Here is a 24,129-nt window from a genome sequence, read left to right as displayed (position 1 = left end):
AAACTTCCCGAAGTTCGAAGATCAACGATCGCGTCTTTGGATTAATCATGCAAAATCCAAATGTCAAAGTGAAATTAGAAATTATTCTCAGAAATCAACGAACGACTTAAACTGAATTATTTTATCCAGTGTGATGATTATTGTAGGACAAATTAAACGGAGTAAATGCACAAATTGATCCATTCATTCGTCATAGCGCACGAGCCCGTCAAACGAGCCATCTCGAACTACACTCAGACCGTATCCAAAAAGCTCGAGATGAAGATTTCGAGCAGCTGGTCTTCCTCAAAACCCCATCGGCAGCATTGTGACATGTCCTGGGAGCCCGTCAAGCTAGGAATGTACTCGCGCTGCCTCACTCAGTAATCAATGAATGACTCAAATTGAATTATTTTATCCAATATGACGATTATTGTAGGTCAATTTAAACAGAATAAATGCACAAACTGCACAAAATATTTTATTAGGTTATGCTATGCTCTACTGCGATTAGATGAGAAAGCGAGGTCCTGCTTGTTCTTCAACGGTTAATTTAATTACTAGGTAATTTGGGTAAATTTCACACTTTTTTTCGAATCACTAAAGATTGGAAGTCAATTGATTTTGCATTCGTTAAGCAGGGATGGGATTTTTGCCGCCTGGAAGCATGTTCGTTACAAGAAATTTTTGAGAGAGAAATGTAGAACATTCCCTCATCAACATTTTAAAATACTTTTCTCTATTACGAATATGTTTTGGGATTCAGAAACTTTTGTATTACTGTTTTGTTTGTTTATTGTGTTAACAACAACAAAAATAAAAATAAGATTTCACAAAACAAAGTTACATTTATTTTCAAAGGCGATAAAAAGTAACTAAAATCAGGTGGGCACGACGTTTTCTAGGGAACTTAAACAGATGGGATAGAAGAGTTTCAAAAAGCATCATGACAAAAAATTGAAGCCTGAGGGCTACTTCTCACGTATGTAGTTTTACGAAGGAACGCTTGAGAGAATCTAGGCTGATGGACAGTTTTTGAGGAACATTTGTTTTACTGACGAATGATCATTTGGTCTTAAGGAAGTTATAATCATCAGAACGATCAAATTTGAGCAATACACAACACTCACGTGGTCCATGACCATCTTTATCAATGGGGTGCAACTGTCAGTATGTGACTGGGGCTTCTAGGACATCATGTCATTGCACCTTTTTTCATCGAATCTGGATTGAATGCTCAGAAGTAGGACAATATGATAGCTCAGCAAATACTTCCTGGGACTCGAAAGGTGCAGCATCTGCACCAGGTCTTGTACATGCAGGACCAAATTTCCAGCCACACAGCTCACATAAATGTTGTTTATTTGAACCAGTATTTTCCCGCAATGTTGGAATGGAAAGTTTGCACCGCCCCATTGGCCTGTGCATTCGCCGGATCTAAACCCCTGGGAATTTTTTCTTTGTACATTTCTTCACGACTATCTGTATTCAAACAATACCAGCTATACAAACAAAGACGCGCTGAAACAAGCAATCCAGCAATATTGTCTTCAGATTTCAACTCAAATGCTGATCAACACGCGTAGGAGTTTTGAAGATCGGCTTACTTCCTGTACAGCTGCTGACAGCAGTCTTTATAGTATATAAATAATTCAATTTGAGTCGTTCAGTGGTTACTGAGTGAGGCAGCGCGAATAAATTCCTAGCTTGACGGGCTCCCAGGACATGTCACAATGCTGCCGATGGGGTTTTGAGGAAGACCAGCTGCTCGAAGTCTTCATCTCGGGCTTTTTGGATACGGCCTGAGTGTAGTTCGAGATGGCTCGTTTGACGGGGTCGCGCACTATGACGAATGAATGGATCAATTTGTGCATTTATTCCGTTAATTTGTCCTACAATAATCATCACACTGGTTAAAATAATTCAGTTTGAGTGGTTCGTTGATTTCTGAGAATAATTTCTAATTTCACTTTGACATTTGGATTTTGCATGATTAATCCAAAGACGCGATCGCCAAACTTCAACAGTGCGACGGAACATTTCGCGACAAATCGGCTCGGGCGCGAATTTCAAAATACGATTTTTAAAACCTTTCTACAGTGAATGAGCGCGATGCAACGATTTGAAAAAAATACCGGCCGATAGCGCTCTTCGACCTCCACAAAGGCATCACCCAATACTAGCTTTAAAGTGATCTGGGAAGATATTATAAAATAAAAACCAATTTCCATGTTAATTCCCTATATCCAGACTTGGATGCGGCACCCTATATACAAGCTATGTATTATCATTTGTTATGACCGGCGAACCAGGTATCTAATGCTATCTTGAAACTGATTAAAGAAGGACTTTCGATTATCCTTAGAGATATGGAGTTTCAAATACCGAAAACCCGTTCCGGTAGGAACAATTGCCTTATTCTTGTTTTGAAAGCACATTTACGTAGTTTCCGTCGATGCCATCGTGTTCTTAGATCAACAGATGTTGAAAAAGATAACGAATAGATGAATCGAGTTGTGATAATATTTTAAAGGCCGTGATGACATCTCCTCTAACTTTACGGTGTTCAATTGTAGGTAATTTAATTATCTTCTTCATAACTAGGACGATGAGAACCAAAAGAAATACGGGTAATGCGACGTTGAACGGACTCCAGTTGTTTGTCCCTAACAAAGATTGGATGCTAGACAAATCTTCTGTAATGGTGACGCCCAAGTTAATTTGCAACGATACACACTACAAAACGTGGCCACCAAAATTATATTGCATTTTGAGATTGTTGCTGCCTAGATGAAGTACACAACATTTTTTCATATTGAAAGACATACGGCATTTTTGCGTCCATGCATAAAGTGTTACTAAATCCGCCTTTAAAACATTATTATTCTTCGAGGTGTTATACAATTTTAAGTCGTCAGTGAACAGTGTGAAAAGACTGGAAAGTTCAACGATAAGTTTGGTGATATAAACTATGAATAATAAAGGACCTAAAACTGTACCTTGTGAAACCCCCACTTAGGACTTTGTGTGAATTACTAATACTATCAATTTTTACTCTAAATGTTCGAAACGATAAAAAGCCTTCTATCCACTTAAGTAATCCACCTCTGACTCCAAAATGCTCGATTTTGTGCAATAGGCGACTCGTCGGGACATTAACAAATGTTTTAATTGCAGACTTTTGCAACAGTCCACCATAAGACCCCGTATTCTTCTCCAAAGGCTCGAAAATCAACATACTCGTATTCTCTGTCTCCAGCTTCCAAAACAGATACAATGGTTTTGGAAATAATTTCGAGCGTTCCAAGCTTTACCAAAAAACAAATAGAGATAAAAAAAGAAAGCTGAGAGAAGCGAAATTTTAACTTCGACAACACTTAAGAGCCATCTAGAAGAAAAATTCCAAGCTCAAAATACTAAAGAAACTACATAAAAAGTGACCTTCATTAGCTCCATAAATAAAAATGAAATTACATGACCATTCACCAAAGGTAAAACTAAAGAGAATAACTCGAAGAAAAGGACAAAGTGACGCGAAAGAGTATGCTTGTATAATGTGCAACCAGAATTGAAAGAGACGTTGTAATCTAGTGTCTTGAGAATGTTGGCAATGGATATACAGGAGGAGACGAAGAAGAAAAGGGATGGTAAAAAAGGAAGTAGAGTAGAACTCGGATGAGGAATGAAGTTAAGGCATAGTTTATATCTATGGAGGGCTTTGTGAAAAATTGTTGTGATTAAACGAAGGGGATATTGAGTTATTAACCGCTATTTGTCGAAAGTTGGCTAGTTCTCTTTCAAATGCCTAATGGTTTAGGTAAATATGGAGTAATCTATGGAACAGAGAATTAAAAATTGCCAACTTATGATTTCAGGGATGAAAAGAAGACCAAGGTATAATGGTGTCAATGGTGGTTGGTTTTTTGTAAATAAAAAAAAAGGATTGATTAGAAGGAATATATCCAGAAGGATAGAACCATTCTGTACAGTTTCGTAAGTGAATTTGATTTGAGGGATGGACCGAACTGATGAACTCGAACAAAGATTTGAGATCATTGCGAAAACCTTGAAATAGAATAGAAAATTTAATTTTATTATCAAAAAAAGAATTGGAAAAAATTTTTGTTTCTATCCTATTCATGAAAATTTCTGTTAAAAAAGAAAACAAGGTTGATCCCATAGCTACCAACATCTTGTTCGTAAAAAGAATTATTGAAAATTAATAAATGTTGTTTTAAAGCTAATTTAACTAAAGTGGATGTGTGCAAGAGGTAGGGACGATTCGAATATAAGATTACTGATTAATTTAAGAGAATCAGAAGGAGAAACAAAAAGAAAGAGATTAGAAGGTCAAAAGAGACTAGGAATGAATCTCCAGAGATGTATACTTATTCTAATTTTTCAACTAGGTCGAAATTGTTCTTGCTGGCATATTTGTTACCATAGTGGATTACTCTTCTTAAAGTTACATTCAACTGTTTTGTAAGATGGTAACAAGGGGAGTATAGGAAAGAATCTACTGATTTAATGGGACAATCAAGTTTATGGATTTTAGGAAAACTATACAAGCAGGGAATGGAAGGAGTCAGGGAAATGAAGTGAGATTTATGTATCTACTTTAAAGTAATTGAGAGTGTTGGACGTATCTTCTAAGGTGGAGCGAAAAATGGACGTAGGATCCCGAATGAATTTATTAAAAGTGCCATTATTTAGAAATGTAGTCATATTTATTAGGTGTTATGACATAATTGCCTTTGTCAGCTTTAGATACCACTAGATTGTAGTTTTTGATTTGATTAACCTAAGTTCAGTAAATTACTTATAGGAATTAAAAATTTTATTGGGATGATAGAGAGATTTTTGTAAAACTGAATTTATTTGCAGAATGAATAACTGTCTGTGTTCATTATTCAAGTGTGTTAGAATATTGTCGCAATCAACAGCTAGGGCATGTATACAGGGTGTTCATTTTATCTGTCTTCGTCCAATTTAATTTTTTTTAATAAGTAATCATAACAAACATGGAAAGAAAAATGACAAAGCTGTCATGCCAAATAATGACAAAAATGAAAAAATTAATACTAAATTTATTGATGGATCAGACTACAACGAAAACGATTTATAAAAAAAAAATTGAGGTGACGTCATCAATTTTTTGGAGGGGCCAGGTAAATATATTTTGAATAAAAATTTATCATGCTTATCATAACATGAAATCAACATCGATCCCGTTATTAAGTCGATTAATCGAGTAATAACGGTAATAAAATTCAAGTAAGTGAAGTCAAAGTGTGAAGTAAAGTACACAAGAAGTACTGAAGAAAAACCAAGAAGAGTAAGCAGGAAGAAAAAACCCTCCGAGATAAGGTCGTACTGCTCCGAACTGTTGAAGTGGCGGGAAGGCCTTTCCGCTCGAGAAGGTTTGTCGAAAATAACCAATGTCGGATACTGAAGGGTCACTAACAGACGACGGTAAACGGAAAAGGGAAGACGAATTTCATAAGGTGCTCTCCAAGAAGTCTAAAAAAGCACACAAAACATCACCCAAACAACAAGCAAAAAAGGAAGCAAGTAAAGTAGATATGGCGGGAATCGAGGGAAACACGAAATTACTAAATCAACTGATTGGGATAGTTGAACAAATAAGGAAAGACCAAACAACTTACATTTCCGAAATAAAACAATTGAAAGAGGAAAACCGGAAAATGATAACACGTATCGAGCTCTTAGAAACCAGACTTATGAGGGTAGAAAAATTGGAAAAGAAAAACAATATAGTAATCAAGGGCGCAGATATGCAGAACGATCCACTAAAACAAGGAGTAGCTGAATTCCTACAAAGTACAATTCAAGTCCAAGCTAAAATCATAGAAGCAACCAAGATAAAAACAACACTAGGAAAGGATATAATTGTTGCGAAACTGGGAAGCTGGGAGGATAAGCAAAACATTATGCAAGCCAAATCCAAGCTCAAAGGAACCAAGGTGTTTATTGATAATGATTTAACCAAAGAAGAAAATAGAGTAAAAGCCAACCTAAGGAAGCTGGCAAAAAACGAAAGAGACCAAGGAAAAAATGTCAAAGTAGGATATCAGAAACTGATCGTAGACAAGCAGATATGGGACTGGGATGGCAAAACGGAGAAAATAATAAAGAGGAATACCAAGACATAAAACCGAAAGCATCTAAGAAAACGGAGAAAATGACGACGAACTTGGCAAAGAATCTGGCAATGATTAATTCAGGGAATAGCAAGAAAACGTATATAAGAGTAGGAACCTGGAATATTAGAACTCTATCTGAGAAAGAATAAGAACTGGTGGACGAATTTCGCAAGGCGAATGTCACACTCATTGCGCTGACCGAAACAAAACAAAAGGGGAAAGGTGAACTCACACTCGGTGAAGAAGTCATACTATACTCAGGGGTGGAAGAAAACTTAAGAGCACAAGCGGGGGTGAGTTGTATAATCAAAAACAATTTAGAAACAAAAATGTTTTAGATTGGTCTGGAATATCTGATAGAATTATGTCATTAACACTGGAAATAAACAAAGATCGAAAATACAGTCTTATTATTTTATATGGTCCTAACGAGAATGATCCGAAACACGAAAAAGATTCATTTTGGGAAGACGTCCAAAGTGTCTGCGACGAGGCAAAATATCCTGTCATAATATTGGGCGACCTAAATGGAAGAGTTGGAAATATTACAGAAGGAACAGAAGGCTCGCTGGGCAGATTTGGGGAAGTAACAAAGAATACAAACGGTGAGAGACTAATTGAATTTGCTATAAACAACAGTTTCATAATATCAAACTCTTTTTTCGAACACAAAGATGAACACAAATATACAAGAGAAGTTAAAAGTAGGAACGAAAAATCAATCATCGATTATGTACTAATAGAAAAAAAGCACAGAAAATTAATAAAAGATGTAAAAGTAAATAGAAATGCTGAACTCGGTTCGGACCACTACCTAGTAATAGCGAAGTTAGGAATCCAGGAAGAGCCAAGAATGATTAGAACTTCCAAGAAAGCAAAGAAAAGCACGAAAGTATATAAACTAGCTGAAGTAGAAGTAAGACGAGAGTACCAGAGGCAGATAAACACAATGATAATAGATTTGGAAAATAGAGATAGTGATTACGACCTAGAACAAATGTGGGGCTGCTACAAAGGGATACTACATAAAGCGGCACAGTCAGTTTGCGGAACCGTGAGAACAGGGGGAAGGAAGAAAAAGACCCACTAGTGGAACAAAAAAACACAAGAAGCAGTAAAGAAAAAGAAAGATGCTTGGAAAAAGTACCACCAATTAGGGACTATAGAAGCATATGAGGAATATAAAACGTACAGAATCATTGCCAAAATCACAATTAAAAAAGAAAAAGCAAACGAGTGGGAAGAATTTGGGGAAAAAATGGAGGAGAACAGAAAAAGTAACCAAAAACTTTTCTATGCGAACCTAAAGCGATTGAGATAAGAAGAAAACAAATCAATGAGTCAAATCATTAACAAAGAAGGACAGATTCTCAACAACCCCACGGAAATTCTCAACAGATGGAAGGAGTACTTCACCGAATTGCTCGAAAGAACAGAAAATAATCAGGAAGCATCAAACAACGATGGCACAACGGTATCAGAACCTAGAGCTGAGATCACAGAAAACGACATCCACATAGACGAAGTAACATCGGCAATTAAATCATTGAAAAACGGCAAAGCAGCAGGTATTGACATGATCAAACCAGAGATGATCAAATATATGGGCAGAACTGGCACTAAATATCTACACAAGAAACTACAAAGAGCATGGAGATCAAGGACAGTCCCCGAAGATTGGTCAACTGCAGCGATCATACCAGTACATAAGAAAGGAAATTATAAAGAATGCGGAAATTATAGAGGGATTTCATTATTAAGCGTGGCAGCAAAAATATACGAAAGAATTTTGGAAATAAGGCTGAGATCAACAGTAGAAGATTTACTGAACGATGCACAAAGCGGTTTTAGGCCGGGCCACAGCGTTCAAGATCATATATTCACGATCGGACAATACATGGAGAAATATAGGAAGTATGACAAAGAACTTTACCTATGCTTTATTGACCTACAAAAGGCATTTGACAAAGTCCCAAGAAATCTTATATGGAGGGCTCTAGAAAAACATAACACCGACAACAACTTATTAGAAGCCATAAAATCGTTATACAGAAACAATTGGAATATATTTAGGGCCCACAATATGAAATCAACTAGATTTGCAACTACAAAGGGTGTTAGACAAGGAGGAGTGCTAAGCCCACTACTATTCATCATCTTCATGAACGAAATCATCTGCAAATACGAAGAAGAAACCAACAAAACCACAGTCGGGTATAAACATCTACAAAGACAGCAAATCGGAAATTGTACTTTTGCAGATGACATCACCTTAATAGCTAGTTCAGAAAAGCAACTCCAAAACTCCTTAAACAAATGGAATGAGGTCTTAGAAAAATCGAAAATGGCAATTAATAAAGACAAAACCAAAGCCATGGTTGTGGCTAGAGAAAATAAGCAAATAAACATACGTTTAGGGAGCTCGAGAATCCAGCAGGTAACAGAATTTAAATACTTGGGTACCATAATTGATTCAAATGGAAAACTGGATAGAGAAATTAATGCGAGAATATCGGCAGCAGCGGGAGTCTACATGAGTCTTAAGAATGGTTTCATTAACAAGAGAGAAGTCAGTCGAAAAACAAAACTCGCTGTTTATAAGTTCATATACTTGCCTACTCTCCTCTACGGCAGTGAAACCTGGATCTTAAGTGAAAAGCAAAAAAGTAAGATACAGGCGGCAGAAATGAAATTCCTAAGAAGAATCGCAGGAAAAACTCGACTAGACAAGATTAGGAATGAAACAATAAGACAGGAGCTAAATGTTAATAGTGCTATTAGAATTATTGAACAGTCCCAACTACGCTGGTTTGGGCATCTGAACAGGATGGGTGAAAATAGGCAGGTAAAGAAAATCTGGGAAGCAAGAGGAACAGGAAAGAGGCGTGTAGGGAGACCCAGAGCAGATTGGAACGGTACCATAAGTAGGATTCTGGTAAGGAATAACACATCCTGGCAACAAGCATCAGTACGGTGCAGGGACAGAACAGAGTGGAAAAGTTTTATCAGGGATATAAAATAATACGTTTCAACACTGTAATTAGTATTTCTGAATTGTTAATTAGTTGAAATTTCTTAAGAATTATTGAAATTTTTGTTACCTCGACACCGAAAGGTACAAGAGGTTTATTGATTATATATATACAGGGTATTTTTGAAATAGATGGAAACTTTTTTTAAGATAATTGGTCATGATGTAGAGAATTTATGCATCAAATATTGATCTAATAAAAATCCTTTAGTTTTCGAGATAAAATTGATTGAAAATCTGTTAAAATTTGCGTGTGCGCTACTGATTCCAAAAATGTTAAAGGTAAATTTGATCACTATAGTAATTTAAAGTAGGTAAAATTGTTGCTTGTTAACATGACAATACATTCATTAGCCCATCATTTTTTGACGTTTTTGCAATTTTTTGGAAGAGCAAAATGAATTTTTCTAATTCTGAAATGACTGACATGGTTCTGATGTATGGACAAGCCTTAAGAAACTCCTTGGAAGCTCGACGTTTATACCAAGAAGCATTTCCCGAACGAAGATTGCCAAATCATAAAACATTTGCTAACGTTGTTCAGCGTCTACGAGAAAATGGGAAATTTCAACCTCGTTTTAGTGATCGTGGTCGTGAAAGGACAGAACGGACACTTGATGCCGAAGAAGAAATTTTGAATGTCGTTGAAAACGATCCAGGTATAAGCATTAGACGATCGTCTTACCGAGTCGGAGTTTCACCTTTTGTGGTGTGGAGAACTCTACATGAACAAGGCAACAATCATTGATTAGACGTGCGGAAGCGTGTATACGAAATGGTGGTGGACATTTTGAAAACTTGCTCTAGTTGCATACCTTACGTTTTGTTTCATTTTATGGTTGATTAAATTATGATTTTGAAGTTTTAATTGTCAGTTCATTAATTATTGTCATTGTTTATTTGTTGCTAGCAATAAATTAATAGCAACAGTAGTTACACCTCGGCAGTTTTCAGTTACTAGGTTTCACATTTTTTCGTGAAACCATTATTTATCAGTGGAGGAATGAATGTTTGGATAGGGGTTAAATTTTCTTTTCAAAATTTTACTAAAACAACAAACGTTCATTTGACGTTCCCTACATTCACCAGATTTTTTGTTTCCATGTATTTCAATAACACCCTGTATATCATAACTGTAAATCATCTGCAAGATTTCAAAGCCTTCGGTTTTTCAAATTCGCAATTAAATTGCAAAATGTTGTTTCATAATTTTGATTTTTTTTTTCAATTTGGACGTTTCGGGTAAAAACTCAATTCGGAGTCATAAACTACATGTGTAGAACTATGTTACTTTATACAATTTAAAACCCACTTACTGTGTACAATTTTGAAATGACGTCATCACATTAGTGGTGGGGATGCTTAGATAAATTTTGATCAGCGTTGTACCATCTACATGATATTTCTAATAAAAATACAAAATTTCACAACAATCGGTCCAGTAGTTTCGGAGACTATCTGTCTGGACGGACAGACCGACAGACGGACAGACGGACAGATAGACGGAAACGGGATACCTATTTTTTCGTCTTCTAAGGGTGAGATGAAAGGTGGAGAAAATGTAAAAGTAGAGAGTCGGCCGACGGACTTGCTTACGCTCGGGAAGTAAAAATCGTAAGTAAGCCCTCATGAATTCGTAAAACACTAACCGTCGGATAAAATCGTGTTCTATTAAATGTTAGACAATTGTCACATGGAAATGGGTGAAATCGGTTTGCCTTTAAGATATTGAAAACCGAACCCAAACTTATCTCCATTTGTCTTGCAATCTGTCTTTGACTCACGTGGGGATTTTCTGCTGCAATTTCAATTACAGCAGCTTCATTATCCGGAGTTGTTACAGTTCAGTTTCTAACTTTTTTTTTTAATTGCCCAAATTGTCGTAAATTTTTTTCAAGTTTTCAAAACACTTGATTTGAGGGACTTTTTCTATTGGGATATTGCCTGGCGTAGAGACGAAGAGCAGCATCAAAATTGTTGTCACACTTTCTCAATATTAATGGCACGTCTGTTTTTTCACAATTCGAAAACATTTTAAAGCAAACGAAAATCGAAAATTTTCGGCCGACAGAAATAATTTGTCATAATTTTGATTCTGATCATTGCTATCTATGCGTTCATTAATTATTATTTAAAAATATAAATGAATCAAAGCTGTTTATGATACGTAAAATGGGTTGCCTGTGCAGAAATATTTGGGTGTAAACAGATAAAATAAACACCCTGTACATATTTACTAATTTTATAAGCAATAGGAAAACGACTCCAAATTCCTTTTTTTCAATTTAGAACTCATTTAGTACTCGAAATAAGAGCACGGTCCAATGAAAGAATATTTAACAAATGTTTTTTCTTATAAATTATGTATCATAGATGTTTCTTTACACTAAGCACAAAACATAATAAAAACAAAAGATGTTTTCTCATGCTTACGTATACTAAATAGAAGGATTTTTTTCTGTAAGAAGAGCAGAAATTCTTAAATTTCTTAACTAACTTTCCATGCATAAGAAACTCAACGAATCTATGTAGTTAAAGGAACGGAAGGAACACAACTTAAATAAGACAATGAGAAAACACGTTGATCGTCGAGCGCCAAAACTTACTAAGCGACGATTTTTATCGATCGCACGCTAACCTTGTTAAATTCCCTCGCAGTCATATAGTTGCAGTTCTGGACGCTGTCAAGTATGGTATTTAGGGAGGCGTGTTTCGTAACGTGAAATTGACTAAACGGAGCACTTATTGGGGCGATGGTCGTTCTACACACATCGAAACGGGTCTCAAAATCGACACCATTTATGAGTCTGAAATTTTATAACGTTTATGATGCCGAAGTTTTAAATCACATTTTCCGTATAATTGATTGGAAGCGGCGGGTTGTGTCGAACAATTTACCATGGGTGTTACAGCATGACGGAAGCTGGTCGTCTCTAAAACAAGCAAGGACCGTTATCCCCGATTAACTTTTGATCTTGAAACACCCCTAGGTAAAAGGTTCGGCTCAGCGAACGGTTTCCTTGACAGTCACATTTCTTTGAAATTTTTAATTTAAGATTTTGGAAGTTGTTTTTGAACAGACCGTCTTGGTAGGATTAGGGATTTAAAGCAGCATTTGACGAATGCCCCTTGCTTAAAGCTACTGGCCAGATTTAAACATTTATATGTTTTTTAAAATCCTAAAGTAATGGTAAAGCTATCTGCTTAAAAACACGGGTAGTAAATTTTAGGGAGGTAACCCAGATAATGCTGACTGGAGTTAATTAATTGTCGTTAAACATTTTCCAATAAAGCTCTGGATCAAGCTTTAAAGCGTATTGTTAATATCTTGTCTACATTTTAGATTATAAATCAGATAAAGCAATTATAAAATTTAATTAAATTGGCGTTGTACTAGGAACAAATACGAAGGGTGTTATCTACCTCAGTCTTTATGTAGTGTTTAACAGCGCATTTGGACGAGGGTTTAAATAGAACAATAAAAATTTTAATGAAGCCGTTTGGAAAAGCAAAATAATTTGATTAGGGGAAGGTGGCATAAAATGAACTACCAGCAGTTTCATTCAAATGTACTAATTATAGAAGCAGTATATTCGTCATTCATGCCCTTTTTTAAATACTGAATGTGTATTGAATCATAACAAGAAAACTAATTATTCAAAAATTTTTCCCGTGAGTACCTCATACACTGCCTTTTTTAAACATTTTTTATAAATGAGTTTATTAAAATCATTAAAGGGTATATTGCAATAATAAATATTCCTTTGGATTTTTGACAAGTTTGAATGTTTATGATTTGCATATTTAATTAAGAAATGAAAACTATGTCACTGATAAAGTTTTTTCTAGACATTTCATTAACCCTAGAGTACGAAACAATAGGTCTTCTCTTTCCGTTCGTCTCTCTATCTGCCGTTTGTCGTCAGTCCGCCATCTTTTATTAGACACATATTCTCCAAAACTACTGGACCGATTGTTGCCAAATTTTATATGTCTCAACATTAACTCACCAAATGCCCTTTAAAAATTTGCCGAATAAACCATGTATGTGTTGAATGATACAATTCTCACCTCATTATCCCGAAATTTTGAGTATACAATACTGTAGTTGTTTGAAGTATACTGCACCTGTTCTAATTGATACACGTGTCCCTGATAAAATCTTGTTATGGAAAAACTGAATTGAATAATTTAACAGTCCACACATATTTTTATTTTAACTTGTATACGTTATCATAAAAAAAATTAAATACGCTAAATCAAATTTTATCATTTTTGGAAAACGCTGATAACAATTTTTTGCTTTATAATACTGAGTAGACAATGAAATGTCCTTGAGAATGTTAATTCATTAAGTACAAATGAACTGTATCAGGAATATTTACTACTAATTAAGGAGACACAGTTAACGAGAACTGGAGAGAGAAATTTAGATGGTAAAATCAATATATAATTAAAGAACTGGTATTGGAGTTTAATTAATAGCAGTACATTACATAATACTGTTGGATGTAATAAATATCCTGTTAGTTACAATAGTACATGTGCCAGAATAGAAATTTCTGAATTGTTGTTAAATCATGAATGAGCCTGCAAAATTAAATTAGAAACTTTATTGACTTGTTCGCAATTATATCTATTGCTTTGTTAAACTAAACTCTCAACTTCAGTTTAACAACATATTTTATTATAACTTTTTAATATTGTTGCAAACAGCAGTTATTACATTAGTTCATAACCTCTTCCCAGTTTATTGACGATTACTGTTAATGTGACTGAATCTTACGTGTGTAGCAACAAGTATTTCTTGTTGTTATTATGACAATCTTGTATGTTTGTCATTAGACTGATTTTTTTACAGTTTCTTCATTGGTACCACTCTTATGTTAAAAAAGTTACTACTTTCGTACTGTCCTTGTGTAGCACATACTTAAGTTAAGTTCGTTTATTTCCAATTCCGGGCACAGTTACTAGATCTACTTTACTTTAAAAACTCATTCTATGAACTGATGAAAGTATAAAAGTATAAAAGTTTCCTGTCTTATAAAAATAAAATCAAAATTTTTAAATTCACTAGAAAAATGAACTTCGAAATTTTCGGTAGCGCTAGAACTTGCGAATATTAGTAAATATTTATTATATCTGCAAATTCTCATTAGTTCAACACTTTATGTGATGCGAGTTTGGGAAAACTTCGGTTTATTGCAGCAAATAACCAAACCAAATTAAATCGATCACGCTCCTAGTAGTTTTTTTCCAAGGTTGTAGGCAATATTTACAGATTGCAGTCAGCATCAGATAAAAAGACTCCCAATGGATCTCAAAATAAATCTAAGTGTTTTCTTGCATGCATTGCCCATTGCCGTGGTATAAAATCCCACTTTGATTTCTTTATTCAGCACATTTGATAGATTTTAACAATCATTTTCATTTAAACTATTGCGTTTGTACACGCCGACTCAGTTAGTTTTAGTCCTTTTTCAGCGCTGATTTGGCAAAATTTCAAGATTTTTCTAGTCGCTTTTATTTGCGGCTCAACATTGTGCTTTTACTTGGGTGCGACTCATATTAAGCGTTATTGTCGTAAAACAAAAAGTTAAAATTCACCCCGAGTGGTTGCTCGCGCCCTTGCGTTTTTCTACTAAGAGCTTTTTGGCATAGGGCCCACGCGATAAAATTCTGCGCTAATAGACTCCGACTAAACTGACTGCATAAAAACTAACTTTGATAAGCCGTTGAATACAACGAAACGGTTCAGTTGATACAGCTTGCAGCTAACGAAGTCTCATTGTAAAAGAGTCACGTATCATTAACATTAAAATAAACGATGTATTTTGTAATAGAGTTAGAGGAAAATTCGAAATAAAACAACGAACGTCAAAAATTAAAGAGTTTAGCGTGTATTTTATAATATTATACTGTTTCAATTTATTGTTACAGCGTACAGTTCTTATGATGTTCTTAATAAAAGAGAAAATTTAGTTGGAACAATTTTAACTATGTAACAAGAACGAATAGTGATTTTACCAATTATTATTCGCTAGAATCTAATGGCATCTTAACCAAATTTTTACATTTTCAAAGAATGTCAATGATTACTATAGACAATGGTTTACTGACGTCAGAATAACTACTTTTATCGACACCTTAAAAAATTTTGGGTCTTTATGGTATTACTCATCATACATCGTTGGATTCACATGGGTTCAAAAATTATATTTGAATTATTCAGCAAAATTTTGAAAAGATGTAGGTACATTTTAATCTCCAGTGGTGCTTAGGATAACCTTAAAACGTTTATAAAATTTCAAAGCATTCGGTTTTACAGAAAATGGTAGAAAAAGATCAACATTGTTAAACAATTCTTTGAAAAAGTACAGGATTTCTATAAATGATTATAGGGTAGAAGAAGGTCATGGAAGTGTGCCGCCTATCACTTTTTATTTTACCAAATGCCCAAGGACGCACGACAAATACCAAACGCATCTGTATAACTAGTGGCCTAAATGTTTCGTACCCTATGTTATTAAAAAATAAAACTTATGATAAAAAACAAATTTATTGTGATTAAACATCATATATCATTATAATATAGATAATCGTAATATTAAATATTTTTCAATAATGATTGAAAATGCAACAGATGGCCGATAAACAACATTTTTAAATCTCGCCTTTAATACCATAAAAACTAATAATAAAATAAAAGAATAACTATTTATTTTTCCTGACCAAAAAGGCCTTGTTTGTTTTATTTATTTTCAGACAGGTTTCAAATAATTTTAATAGCATTTATAACATTTGTATAACATTTTGTTATCTATGTAGTTTGAAATTACCATTTCTCAACGAACGGAGTTTCTTTCTCTTATTTTTTTTTATTTGTAGAGTCGTCTCCAAGTTGTTCTACCATTTGCTCCTGCCTTTATATGACATGATGCAGTAAGGATCCTCCACTCTCATAAGATTACTATGCTTTGTCATAACGATATCAAAGATTTGCAAGACAAGAAAACAACTTCACATGTTGCTGTATTGCGAATTCACGAACAAGGATTTATTTCTCGAATACAAGAGTCACGAGAAGTTAATTTATGATCTCGTTTGTGAGCGGTTTCAACATTTAGTAAAATTTTCTTTACAATAATTTGTATATTTCAAATACTCAACTCGACTGCTAGTTGCTTAGATTCTGTTGACTCGTGAAAAATTACTTAATAATTACTACTACCACTAGTGTTAAAAATCAATATCAATCCTCTGAAAAGTTTTAATCACTGACATTTTCTAAATACCGGATCCGACACGGATGATTCTTTAAAAATGTGTCCACCGTCGCATAACCCAATGATTGATTGTCTCTTCGCCTTGATTGATCATCCGACTTCCTTTAAACTGTAGCAAACATCAATTTCTGCTTTTTTATTTTCCTTTTGAAAAATGGCATCCAAGCATTTGCGGAACAAGCGGCGATTGTTTTTTTTATCCAATGAAAGGGCTGTTTAGTGGGGCGATAAAAGGTCTCCGGGCCGCGAATAAATCTATTATAAGTGCTCCGAACACGCCCCCTCAACCCAAATCATATTTCTATGAAGTCAAGGAGCAGAAGATTAAAGTCAACCTCTGTATAATATGTTGTGCACATGAGAGAGTTGCGAACTCACGTATTCCCAAAGCCGAGCCAATTCAAACATAGGCGGCTGCGGCTCGCCATGGCCTGCTCTATATCTCGAAGGCAATAACATACTCCTGATCCCACACTTTGGGAATCCACCGCAAATTGTTGGGAAGAAGGCAAGATTGAACTGCAAATATAAAACGACAAATATCGGGGAAATATTTTGTGTTTAAAGTCGCGTCCTCCGGGAATACGCCAGCACTCGATCAAAAAATACCCGGCGAACTTACAAACACGCCCGGCCTGGCAAAATATTTGCTCGCTTCAACTTGCTCCTGCATCGCAATTAAGACCGAGATGTTGAGTTTAAGTCGAACGAATATAATGCGACCTCTTTGTTGTATGCTCCTCGAGAGCAATATGTTAAAGTTGTGGAAAAGTTGCTTTTATGTTTAGGGCCAGCATTGCGTGAGCTGTGAGTGCACACGCCCTATCAAGAATATAATTTGTCTTTGGATGGTTGTTCTTCGTAGAAACGTGTTCTGTGAAGGGCTTAAATGCATAAACTTTTGAACGCAGATGTTCGCGAACACACGGTCTAAATACAGATGTTCGCCAACAAATTGTTCACTCAAAAGCACCAAATATATATCGTTAAACTTGTTAGAACCAAAGTAGCAACAATTTTAAACTGTGATTCCTGGATTTTTAAAGAGCTGATAATAATTAACCACAACAAAAAACAGCTAAAGAAGGTGTATTTTGTATGCGCTGGTATCTCTACCTGTTGACAACTTCTAGGCACGGTTATCGTGCACTAAATAACTAAAGTTGAAATATAACTGACACGAATGTAAAGTTAATTGATATTATAAAAAATTCACTGCAATGGAACTCCATTTGTTTAAAAAGAAACGAGTTACTGATAAAACGTTCATAATGGAACAGTTTGACCATAATATGTGTTTTGCTGACTGGTGGTATATAATAGATAAATTTCGTGATTGAATTGAAGTGTATGCCGATAATTTCATGTAGGAAGCTAAAATTATATCTCATAGCTACCGAGTGCCTAAACTGTAAGTTGAAACTAAGAGAGTACAAGACGGAAACACGTCCAAGATTTGAAATAAAGAGCTGAATTTAGAAATAGAATCGAAATTGTGCAGAACATTATTGCAGTAGTGATAAGAAACAAAACCGAAGGTAATGTAAGCACCATTATCAATGTAATAGCTATTTTAATAAATTTGTAGAATGTTGCATCAAATAATAACACGACACACTTTTAATAACTTGATAACAAAATATGTAATAAGTAATTTTGACCGAAAGTTTTAGCATCTACATTTTTGTTGTGTATTAACTCTGATCTATTTATTAATCAGGTATTGAAAATGCCTGCACACACCCGTCCATCTTTATTTACTTAACCTATCTGTCCACATCCTCATAGAGCTACAAAATATAGAGAGTCATAACAGTCTCTCCCACTTAACTTAAAAACACATACACGTTGATAATGACAAAATACTAACTTTGAAAACAAACTATGCGAATTCCAATACATTAAAACAACTTAACGGATAAACAACGCCTAATTGAAACATTCCATGTCGTAATCACAAGTCCAATTGGGTTTGCGTCTTAACCTCTGAGGTCTCCTTTGCTGTGCTTGGTCATAGTCGGGTTGAAGTTCTTGTCTAGTTCGTTCTGGATCTGCTGGCTGATCATTCAATTCGGGATTATTTGGCGGATGTTCTTGAAGATTACAAGGTTGTGGGTCAGGTTGACATCGCACGGCCGCTTTTGGAATTCTTGGGATGTCGAAAGATTCTGTCGGACCAAATCTCACCCTCTTATCTGGCTTCTGCACAAGTGTTGATTTCAACTGGTTGACGTGTCTTTTTATCATTCTTCCCGAATCTAGCATAATCTGGTAATGGTATTTCCCTAATTTCTTTTTGACTTCCCCAAATTGCCATACATTCTTGTTTGCTATGAAAAGTCGTACTTGCACTCTTTCCCCCTCTTGAAAAGAACGCGACGGATTCTCATTTTCCTATGGAGGTACAATTCCGCTGGTGTTTTCTGGTTGTTTAATGGCGTTGCCCTGTACCTGAAAAGAATTTCTTGCACTTTCATGCGGATTGATCCTGGTTCGTTGATCATTGCCGCTAATCGTTTCTTGAGTATTTGCACGTTTCTCTCTGCTAATCCGTTTGTAGCAGGGTGTCCTGGAGCGATAAATTTACAGAAGATGCCTGATTTCTTGCAAAATTGTTGAAATTCTTCGCTGGTGAAGATTGTAGCATTATCAGAGACCATAACGTCTGGAAATCCGTGCCTTGAAAAAGTTTCTTGAAGTAATTTTATTGTTGATGACGAAGTCGGAGCTGTTAAGCATGGTTCGATCTCCGCCCATTTAGATTTAGCATCGATAATAACTAAAAAATAGTGATTTTGATATGGACCTGCGTAATCGATGTGAATCCTTCCCCAATTTTCTTCTGGAGGGTCTCACGGATGAAGTGGTGCTTTCGGAGGATTTGACTGGTTTAGTGCACAACTTTCGCATCCTTTCACCAATCTTTCTATGTCACGGTCAATGCTAGGCCAATACACATAACGTCGTGCAAGCTGTTTCGTCTTTGTGATTCCCAAGTGTGTTTCGTGAAGTTCGTTGAGTATGTGAGAACGTAGTGAACTTGGAATTAAGACTCTGTCTTTTCGGAAAAGTATACCATCCAGCAGTGTATATTCGGAATCTTCGGCCTGGTTTCTGAGCTTGTGAAGAATTTTTCTGAGTTCTGGATCTTTTTCGGTTTCATTCTTGATTGTCAGAGAAGTTACTTTTTCACTTGAAATCTGGAAAATTAGTTGAGCAAATATTTGATTTACTTCTTCGCCAATAAGTTCATCACTTGACGTCCCCTTTTTTTGAACTGGAATCCGGGATAAGCAATCTACATTTTGATTTTCTCTTCCTTTTTTACACTGTACGGCATAATCGAAACCTGAGAGGAAGGAAGCGTATCGAAGTAATCGTGACGAAGTCATTTGCGGGAGGGCTTTATGGGGATGGAGTATCCGTGATAATGGTTCGTTATCAGTAATTAGTAGAAAATGCTTGCCAAACAAATAGTTGTAGAAATGAGTTATTCCAAATATAATGGCAAGTGCTTCTCGGTCTAGCTGACTGTAGTTTCTTTCTGAGGTCGTTAGTGAGCGCGATGCGTACGAAATTGGCCTTTCAGTCCCGTCAGTACTATGACTCAGTACTGCGGCTATCCCTGTTGGACTGGCATCAGTTGTCAAAATCAGTGGTTGATTAGGATCGAACGGGACGAGTACTCGGTTGCTGCAAAGTTCGGATTTTAATTTCAGAAACGCTGATTCGCAGCTTGCTGTCCATTTCCAAGGTTCTCCTTTTCTTAACAGGCATCGAAGTGGATAGGAATTCGTAGAAAAATCTGGGATAAACCGTGAATAGTATGTAACAAGGCCTAGAAATTTTCTGATTTCATCGACATTGGAAGGTCGTGGCATTTCTTGAATGGCGCGCACTTTTGCTGGAGACTTGCTTACCTTGTTAAATTCGATAATATGACCAAGATATTCAATTTTCGTTTCAAAAAATATGCACTTATTCTTGTTAACGTGAAGATCGTACCTCGAAAGTCTTTGCAAACAGGCATCTAAGTTTTGTGTACATTCTTCTACTGTTGTTCCATGTATAATTATGTCGTCAAAATAGGATTCAGTCTTTGGCAGTCCTTTGAGAATCTGAGATAATATTCTGTTGAATTCGGATGGAGCCGTTTTGATGCCAAAACTCAGGCGATGCATTCGATAAGTACCTCGATGGGTTGAAATTGTCTGGATCTTGCTACTTTCTTCATCAACCCTGAGGTGTAGATAGGCTTTATACAGATCCAGTTTACAAAAATAACGGGAATTGCGAAGGCTGTTAAGAACATCGTCAATGCGTCGTATTGGGTGGTTGGCCTGGATCAATTTCACGTTTACTCCGCATTTGTAATCAACGCATAATCGGATGCCACCATCTTGTTTTGGAATTACTACCAGTGGTGAACTCCAATCGCTAGCGGCTACTGGGGAAATTATTCCCTCTGCTTCTAGAGAATCCAGTTCTCTGTCTACTCTTTCTCTGAGTGCATATGGCACATCACGTTCTCTGGTAAATACAGGTTTGATATTTTTTCTGAGGTGGAGATTTACAGTAAATTCTGGAACACATCCTATTTTTTCTCGAAAAATGCTTGCAAACTTCGTTTGAATATCATCTAGCGAACTTACAGCCTGAAGTTGGAAAACTGGAGTGTTGTTTGCTGTATCAAGTTGTTGTAAGTCGATACCTAATCCTCTTATCCATTGACGGCCAAGAAGCGCATCATGACCTTGTGGTACAAGATGGAGTTCGGTCTGGATTTCTTTGCCTAGGTATGAGACTGTAAGGTGAACTTTCCCTTTTGATTGGATTATATTGCCGGAATACGTTCGAAAAGCAACTTGTGACTTCTCAATAGGCACTTTCAAATCTAAACGATTAAAAACATCTTCTGCTAATAATGAAAATTTAGCTCCGGAATCGACTTCAAAACGTTGCGCTTTCCCGTTTAATCTGACTGTAATAATGTACTTATCTGAATCTGCGACCATTTCATACAAGTCCACAATTTCACCTTGTCGAACAAGGGCTTCAACTTTATTAATGCCATAACTGGAACTGGTAGCTTGTTCATGAGAAACTGTGTGTACTGTAGGACTATTATGTAACGCTGAGATCAACGTTGTGATGCAGACTTTTGCGATGTGGCCAACTTTTTTACAGGATTCGCACTTTAATTTCTTTCTGTCAATTCGGCACTTATCTGCCTTGTGGTTATCTCTTCCACATCTAATGCACAAGTTTTCAATTGCAAGTGCTCGGTAGTCAAGTCGGCGTCGTGACTGGTCACTTCTTCGTTCTGGAGTCGGTGATCTGTAATTACCTTTTGAGTGAGAGCGATTTCGAAAATGGTTTCTGGTATTAGTTATTTTATTTGTGTCAATGCTTTGCTGGCTGGTGTCATGGCGCTGTGTTAATTGTTGACTTTCAATTTTTGATGCTTCAAGAGCTGTAGCTTGTGTGAGGATTTCTTCAAATGTATTGACATTAGCTTGTAAGAGTTGCTCACGTAACCAATCATCACGCAGACCCCTGATGAACTGAGCTCTTAGGAACACTCCCGCTACGGATATTACTTTGTCACATTCGCATTTCACCGTAAATTCGCAGTCAGCAAGATCTCTCTGTAGTGAAGCAACGTATTCGGCCACAGTTTGTCGTTCTTTCTGGAAAATATTTAAAAAATAATGCTGCGACACATCGCACTCTTTTTTGGAGTTAGCATTTGTTTGAATGCTTTAACCAAGTCGTTGTACGCCAGTTCTTTGATGGGCTTTTCAGGGCCAAGAAATGCTGTTAGGCTGTTGTAATGGGTTGAACCGATGGAGACACATAAAAGTTGGGCAATTTTCGCTTCATTTGTAACGCCTTTCATTTCGTAATAATTTTCGAATCGTTCCAGATAGCACGAGAATTTTTCATATCGAGGATCGAAATTTTCAAATGGTGCAATACTGGAAAAATTTACAGAAGTATCTGGTTGCCTTCCGGGTTGCAATTGCGTAATAATTTGTGTTATTAAGGCTTGTTGCTGTGTTTGTAGCGTGTCCAAAAGTAGTTTGAGCTGGTCGGCATTCATTTTTCTCTCTCGTCGCCAATATCGTTGTGTATTAACTCTGATCTATTTATTAATCAGGTATTGAAAATGCCTGCACACACCCGTCCATCTTTATTTACTTAACCTATCTGTCCACATCCTCATAGAGCTACAAAATATAGAGAGTCATAACAATTTTGATCACTTCGCTTCATTTACTTCCACCCTTCTCTACTTCCAAATCTGTTATCCGGTGCTATAACTTAAAATGAATAAGTCTCAAAGACATAAATATTGTCTACACTCCACTAAGATCTTTATTAAAGACGTTTGGCATGAGTGATACGAAGATACGTCTCGAAAAAACAACTTTTTGAGATGGCGACTCTCTCAATTCGCCCCAATTTTTTGCGAAATGAAAAACTTTATCACGTAGAGATGATAACTTCTTCCGTTGCAATCTCTACTCGCAACGGATATATTTGATATGAATAATATAATTGGATCATAATCCCTCAAGTTACGTGGGATTAAAAGCAAGTCTAAATGATCTTTCTTGAGTACAAGAAACATGCCGCTTGTTATCCAACAGCTTATATTTACTTTCCAAAAAAAGAACACTATCATGAATAATTCACTCGAAGGAACCAAATTAAGCGAATATATTATTGCTATCGATAAAATTGTTGGTGCAAAAATTATAATGTTTGCTAGAATGTCTAAGAATCGTATACGTATATATCTTTCGGTTGTACAAATCGTTGACCAATTAATTGAGAATCATCCCACACTAGAAGAACCTTTTCGCCAATTCGCCGTCGAATTATGCATCATTATATCTAATATGTGTAGCACCACGCATAATTTCGCATTCCCTCCCACATCTGCAATATAGCTAACACTGTATCTCAACCTTCTAACAAATCTCCGTCTCAATTTTTATCTTGTTCACCACTGAAAGACACTTTTAGTCCCCTCTTAGAACGTCTCATACTTCTCAACTAAATATTGTGTTGCGCGTAGGGTTTGGCAATTAAACAGTTCGTGCCGTATACCAAGTTATTGATGAAGAATGTCGTGGGTACGGATTCGGTTACAATTATTCCCTATAGTATTCGGTTGCTAGTCCACTAATCGTCTACTACTCATTGTCTACTACTAATTCCCTTCAGGTGCGAGACAAAAGTTATATAGTGACAACTATGGTCATGTGACCGGCTATAGTTGCGGAGTAATGGAATGAACTCCTTAATTTTGATTACGTCGATACTTAGCAATCGCGGAAATGCAAATGCAACTCAGCTAAAACTTCGGACTCGCTTTTTACCCAACTACACACACACATGTTGTCGCAGCAACCCCAATAATTAAACAGGATAGTTCACAACACCTGCCCTTGAATTTTTAAAACCCAAATATTAAAAAAAAATAAGAAAAATGTATCTTCTAAACTATAATTGGAACAACGAAACTAGCTGAACATGTTCAACCGCTTAAACCAATTATAGAAAATAATCGACATGAGTTCGTCTTATCCTATGATTATTATTATATACTCCTATATAATTATTTTTAGAAAACTGGAGTAGTGATATAGTGGGGCTCCTA

The 24,129-nt window shown here is 36.0% G+C and overlaps 3 protein-coding genes across 3 annotated transcripts; 1 reads left to right on the top strand and 2 right to left on the bottom strand.

Moving 5' to 3' along the window:
• The first annotated feature begins 6,507 nt into the window (after nucleotides 1-6,507).
• LOC135125705 (craniofacial development protein 2-like) lies at nucleotides 6,508-7,233 on the top strand. The gene has a single exon (XM_064051362.1). It carries the CDS (start codon nucleotides 6,508-6,510, stop codon nucleotides 7,231-7,233), a length of 726 nt encoding a protein of 241 aa, XP_063907432.1.
• Nucleotides 7,234-18,389: 11,156 nt separating this feature from the next.
• Nucleotides 18,390-19,120, bottom strand: LOC135125704 (uncharacterized protein K02A2.6-like). Its single transcript, XM_064051360.1, has 2 exons — nucleotides 18,905-19,120; nucleotides 18,390-18,854 (listed from the first exon to the last, which is right to left on the bottom strand). The coding sequence occupies exons 1-2, from the start codon at nucleotides 19,118-19,120 to the stop codon at nucleotides 18,390-18,392; spliced, it is 681 nt and encodes a 226-aa protein (XP_063907430.1).
• A 192-nt stretch (nucleotides 19,121-19,312) lies between these two features.
• LOC135125703 (uncharacterized protein K02A2.6-like) lies at nucleotides 19,313-22,563 on the bottom strand. Its single transcript, XM_064051359.1, has 2 exons — nucleotides 22,228-22,563; nucleotides 19,313-22,150 (listed from the first exon to the last, which is right to left on the bottom strand). Exons 1-2 carry the CDS (start codon nucleotides 22,561-22,563, stop codon nucleotides 19,313-19,315), a joined length of 3,174 nt encoding a protein of 1,057 aa, XP_063907429.1.
• Nucleotides 22,564-24,129: the final 1,566 nt, after the last annotated feature.

The sequence above is a fragment of the Zophobas morio genome, unplaced genomic scaffold (assembly GCF_036711695.1).
Source record: "Zophobas morio isolate AGI-343-1 ecotype UQ-CSIRO unplaced genomic scaffold, CSIRO_AGI_Zmor_V1 ptg000009l, whole genome shotgun sequence".
Lineage (NCBI taxonomy): Eukaryota > Metazoa > Arthropoda > Insecta > Coleoptera > Tenebrionidae > Zophobas > Zophobas morio.
The sequence above is the reverse complement of the archived record's forward strand: the minus strand, read 5'-3'. Positions and strand labels throughout refer to the sequence as shown.

What these genes read in the sequence shown, in the direction of transcription:
- LOC135125705 (XM_064051362.1), top strand. Translation starts at nt 6,508, where the DNA reads ATGTCATTAACACTGGAAATAAACAAAGATCGAAAATACAGTCTTATT.
- LOC135125704 (XM_064051360.1), bottom strand. Translation starts at nt 19,120, where the DNA reads ATGGTCTCTGATAATGCTACAATCTTCACCAGCGAAGAATTTCAACAA. An exon ending in AAATTCTTTTCAGGTACAGG is followed by an intron (nt 18,855 to 18,904) that starts GCAACGCCATTA and finishes GTACCTCCATAG; the next exon opens with GAAAATGAGAATCCGTCGCG.
- LOC135125703 (XM_064051359.1), bottom strand. Translation starts at nt 22,563, where the DNA reads ATGAATGCCGACCAGCTCAAACTACTTTTGGACACGCTACAAACACAG. An exon ending in AACTGGCGTACAACGACTTG is followed by an intron (nt 22,151 to 22,227) that starts GTTAAAGCATTC and finishes AATATTTTCCAG; the next exon opens with AAAGAACGACAAACTGTGGC.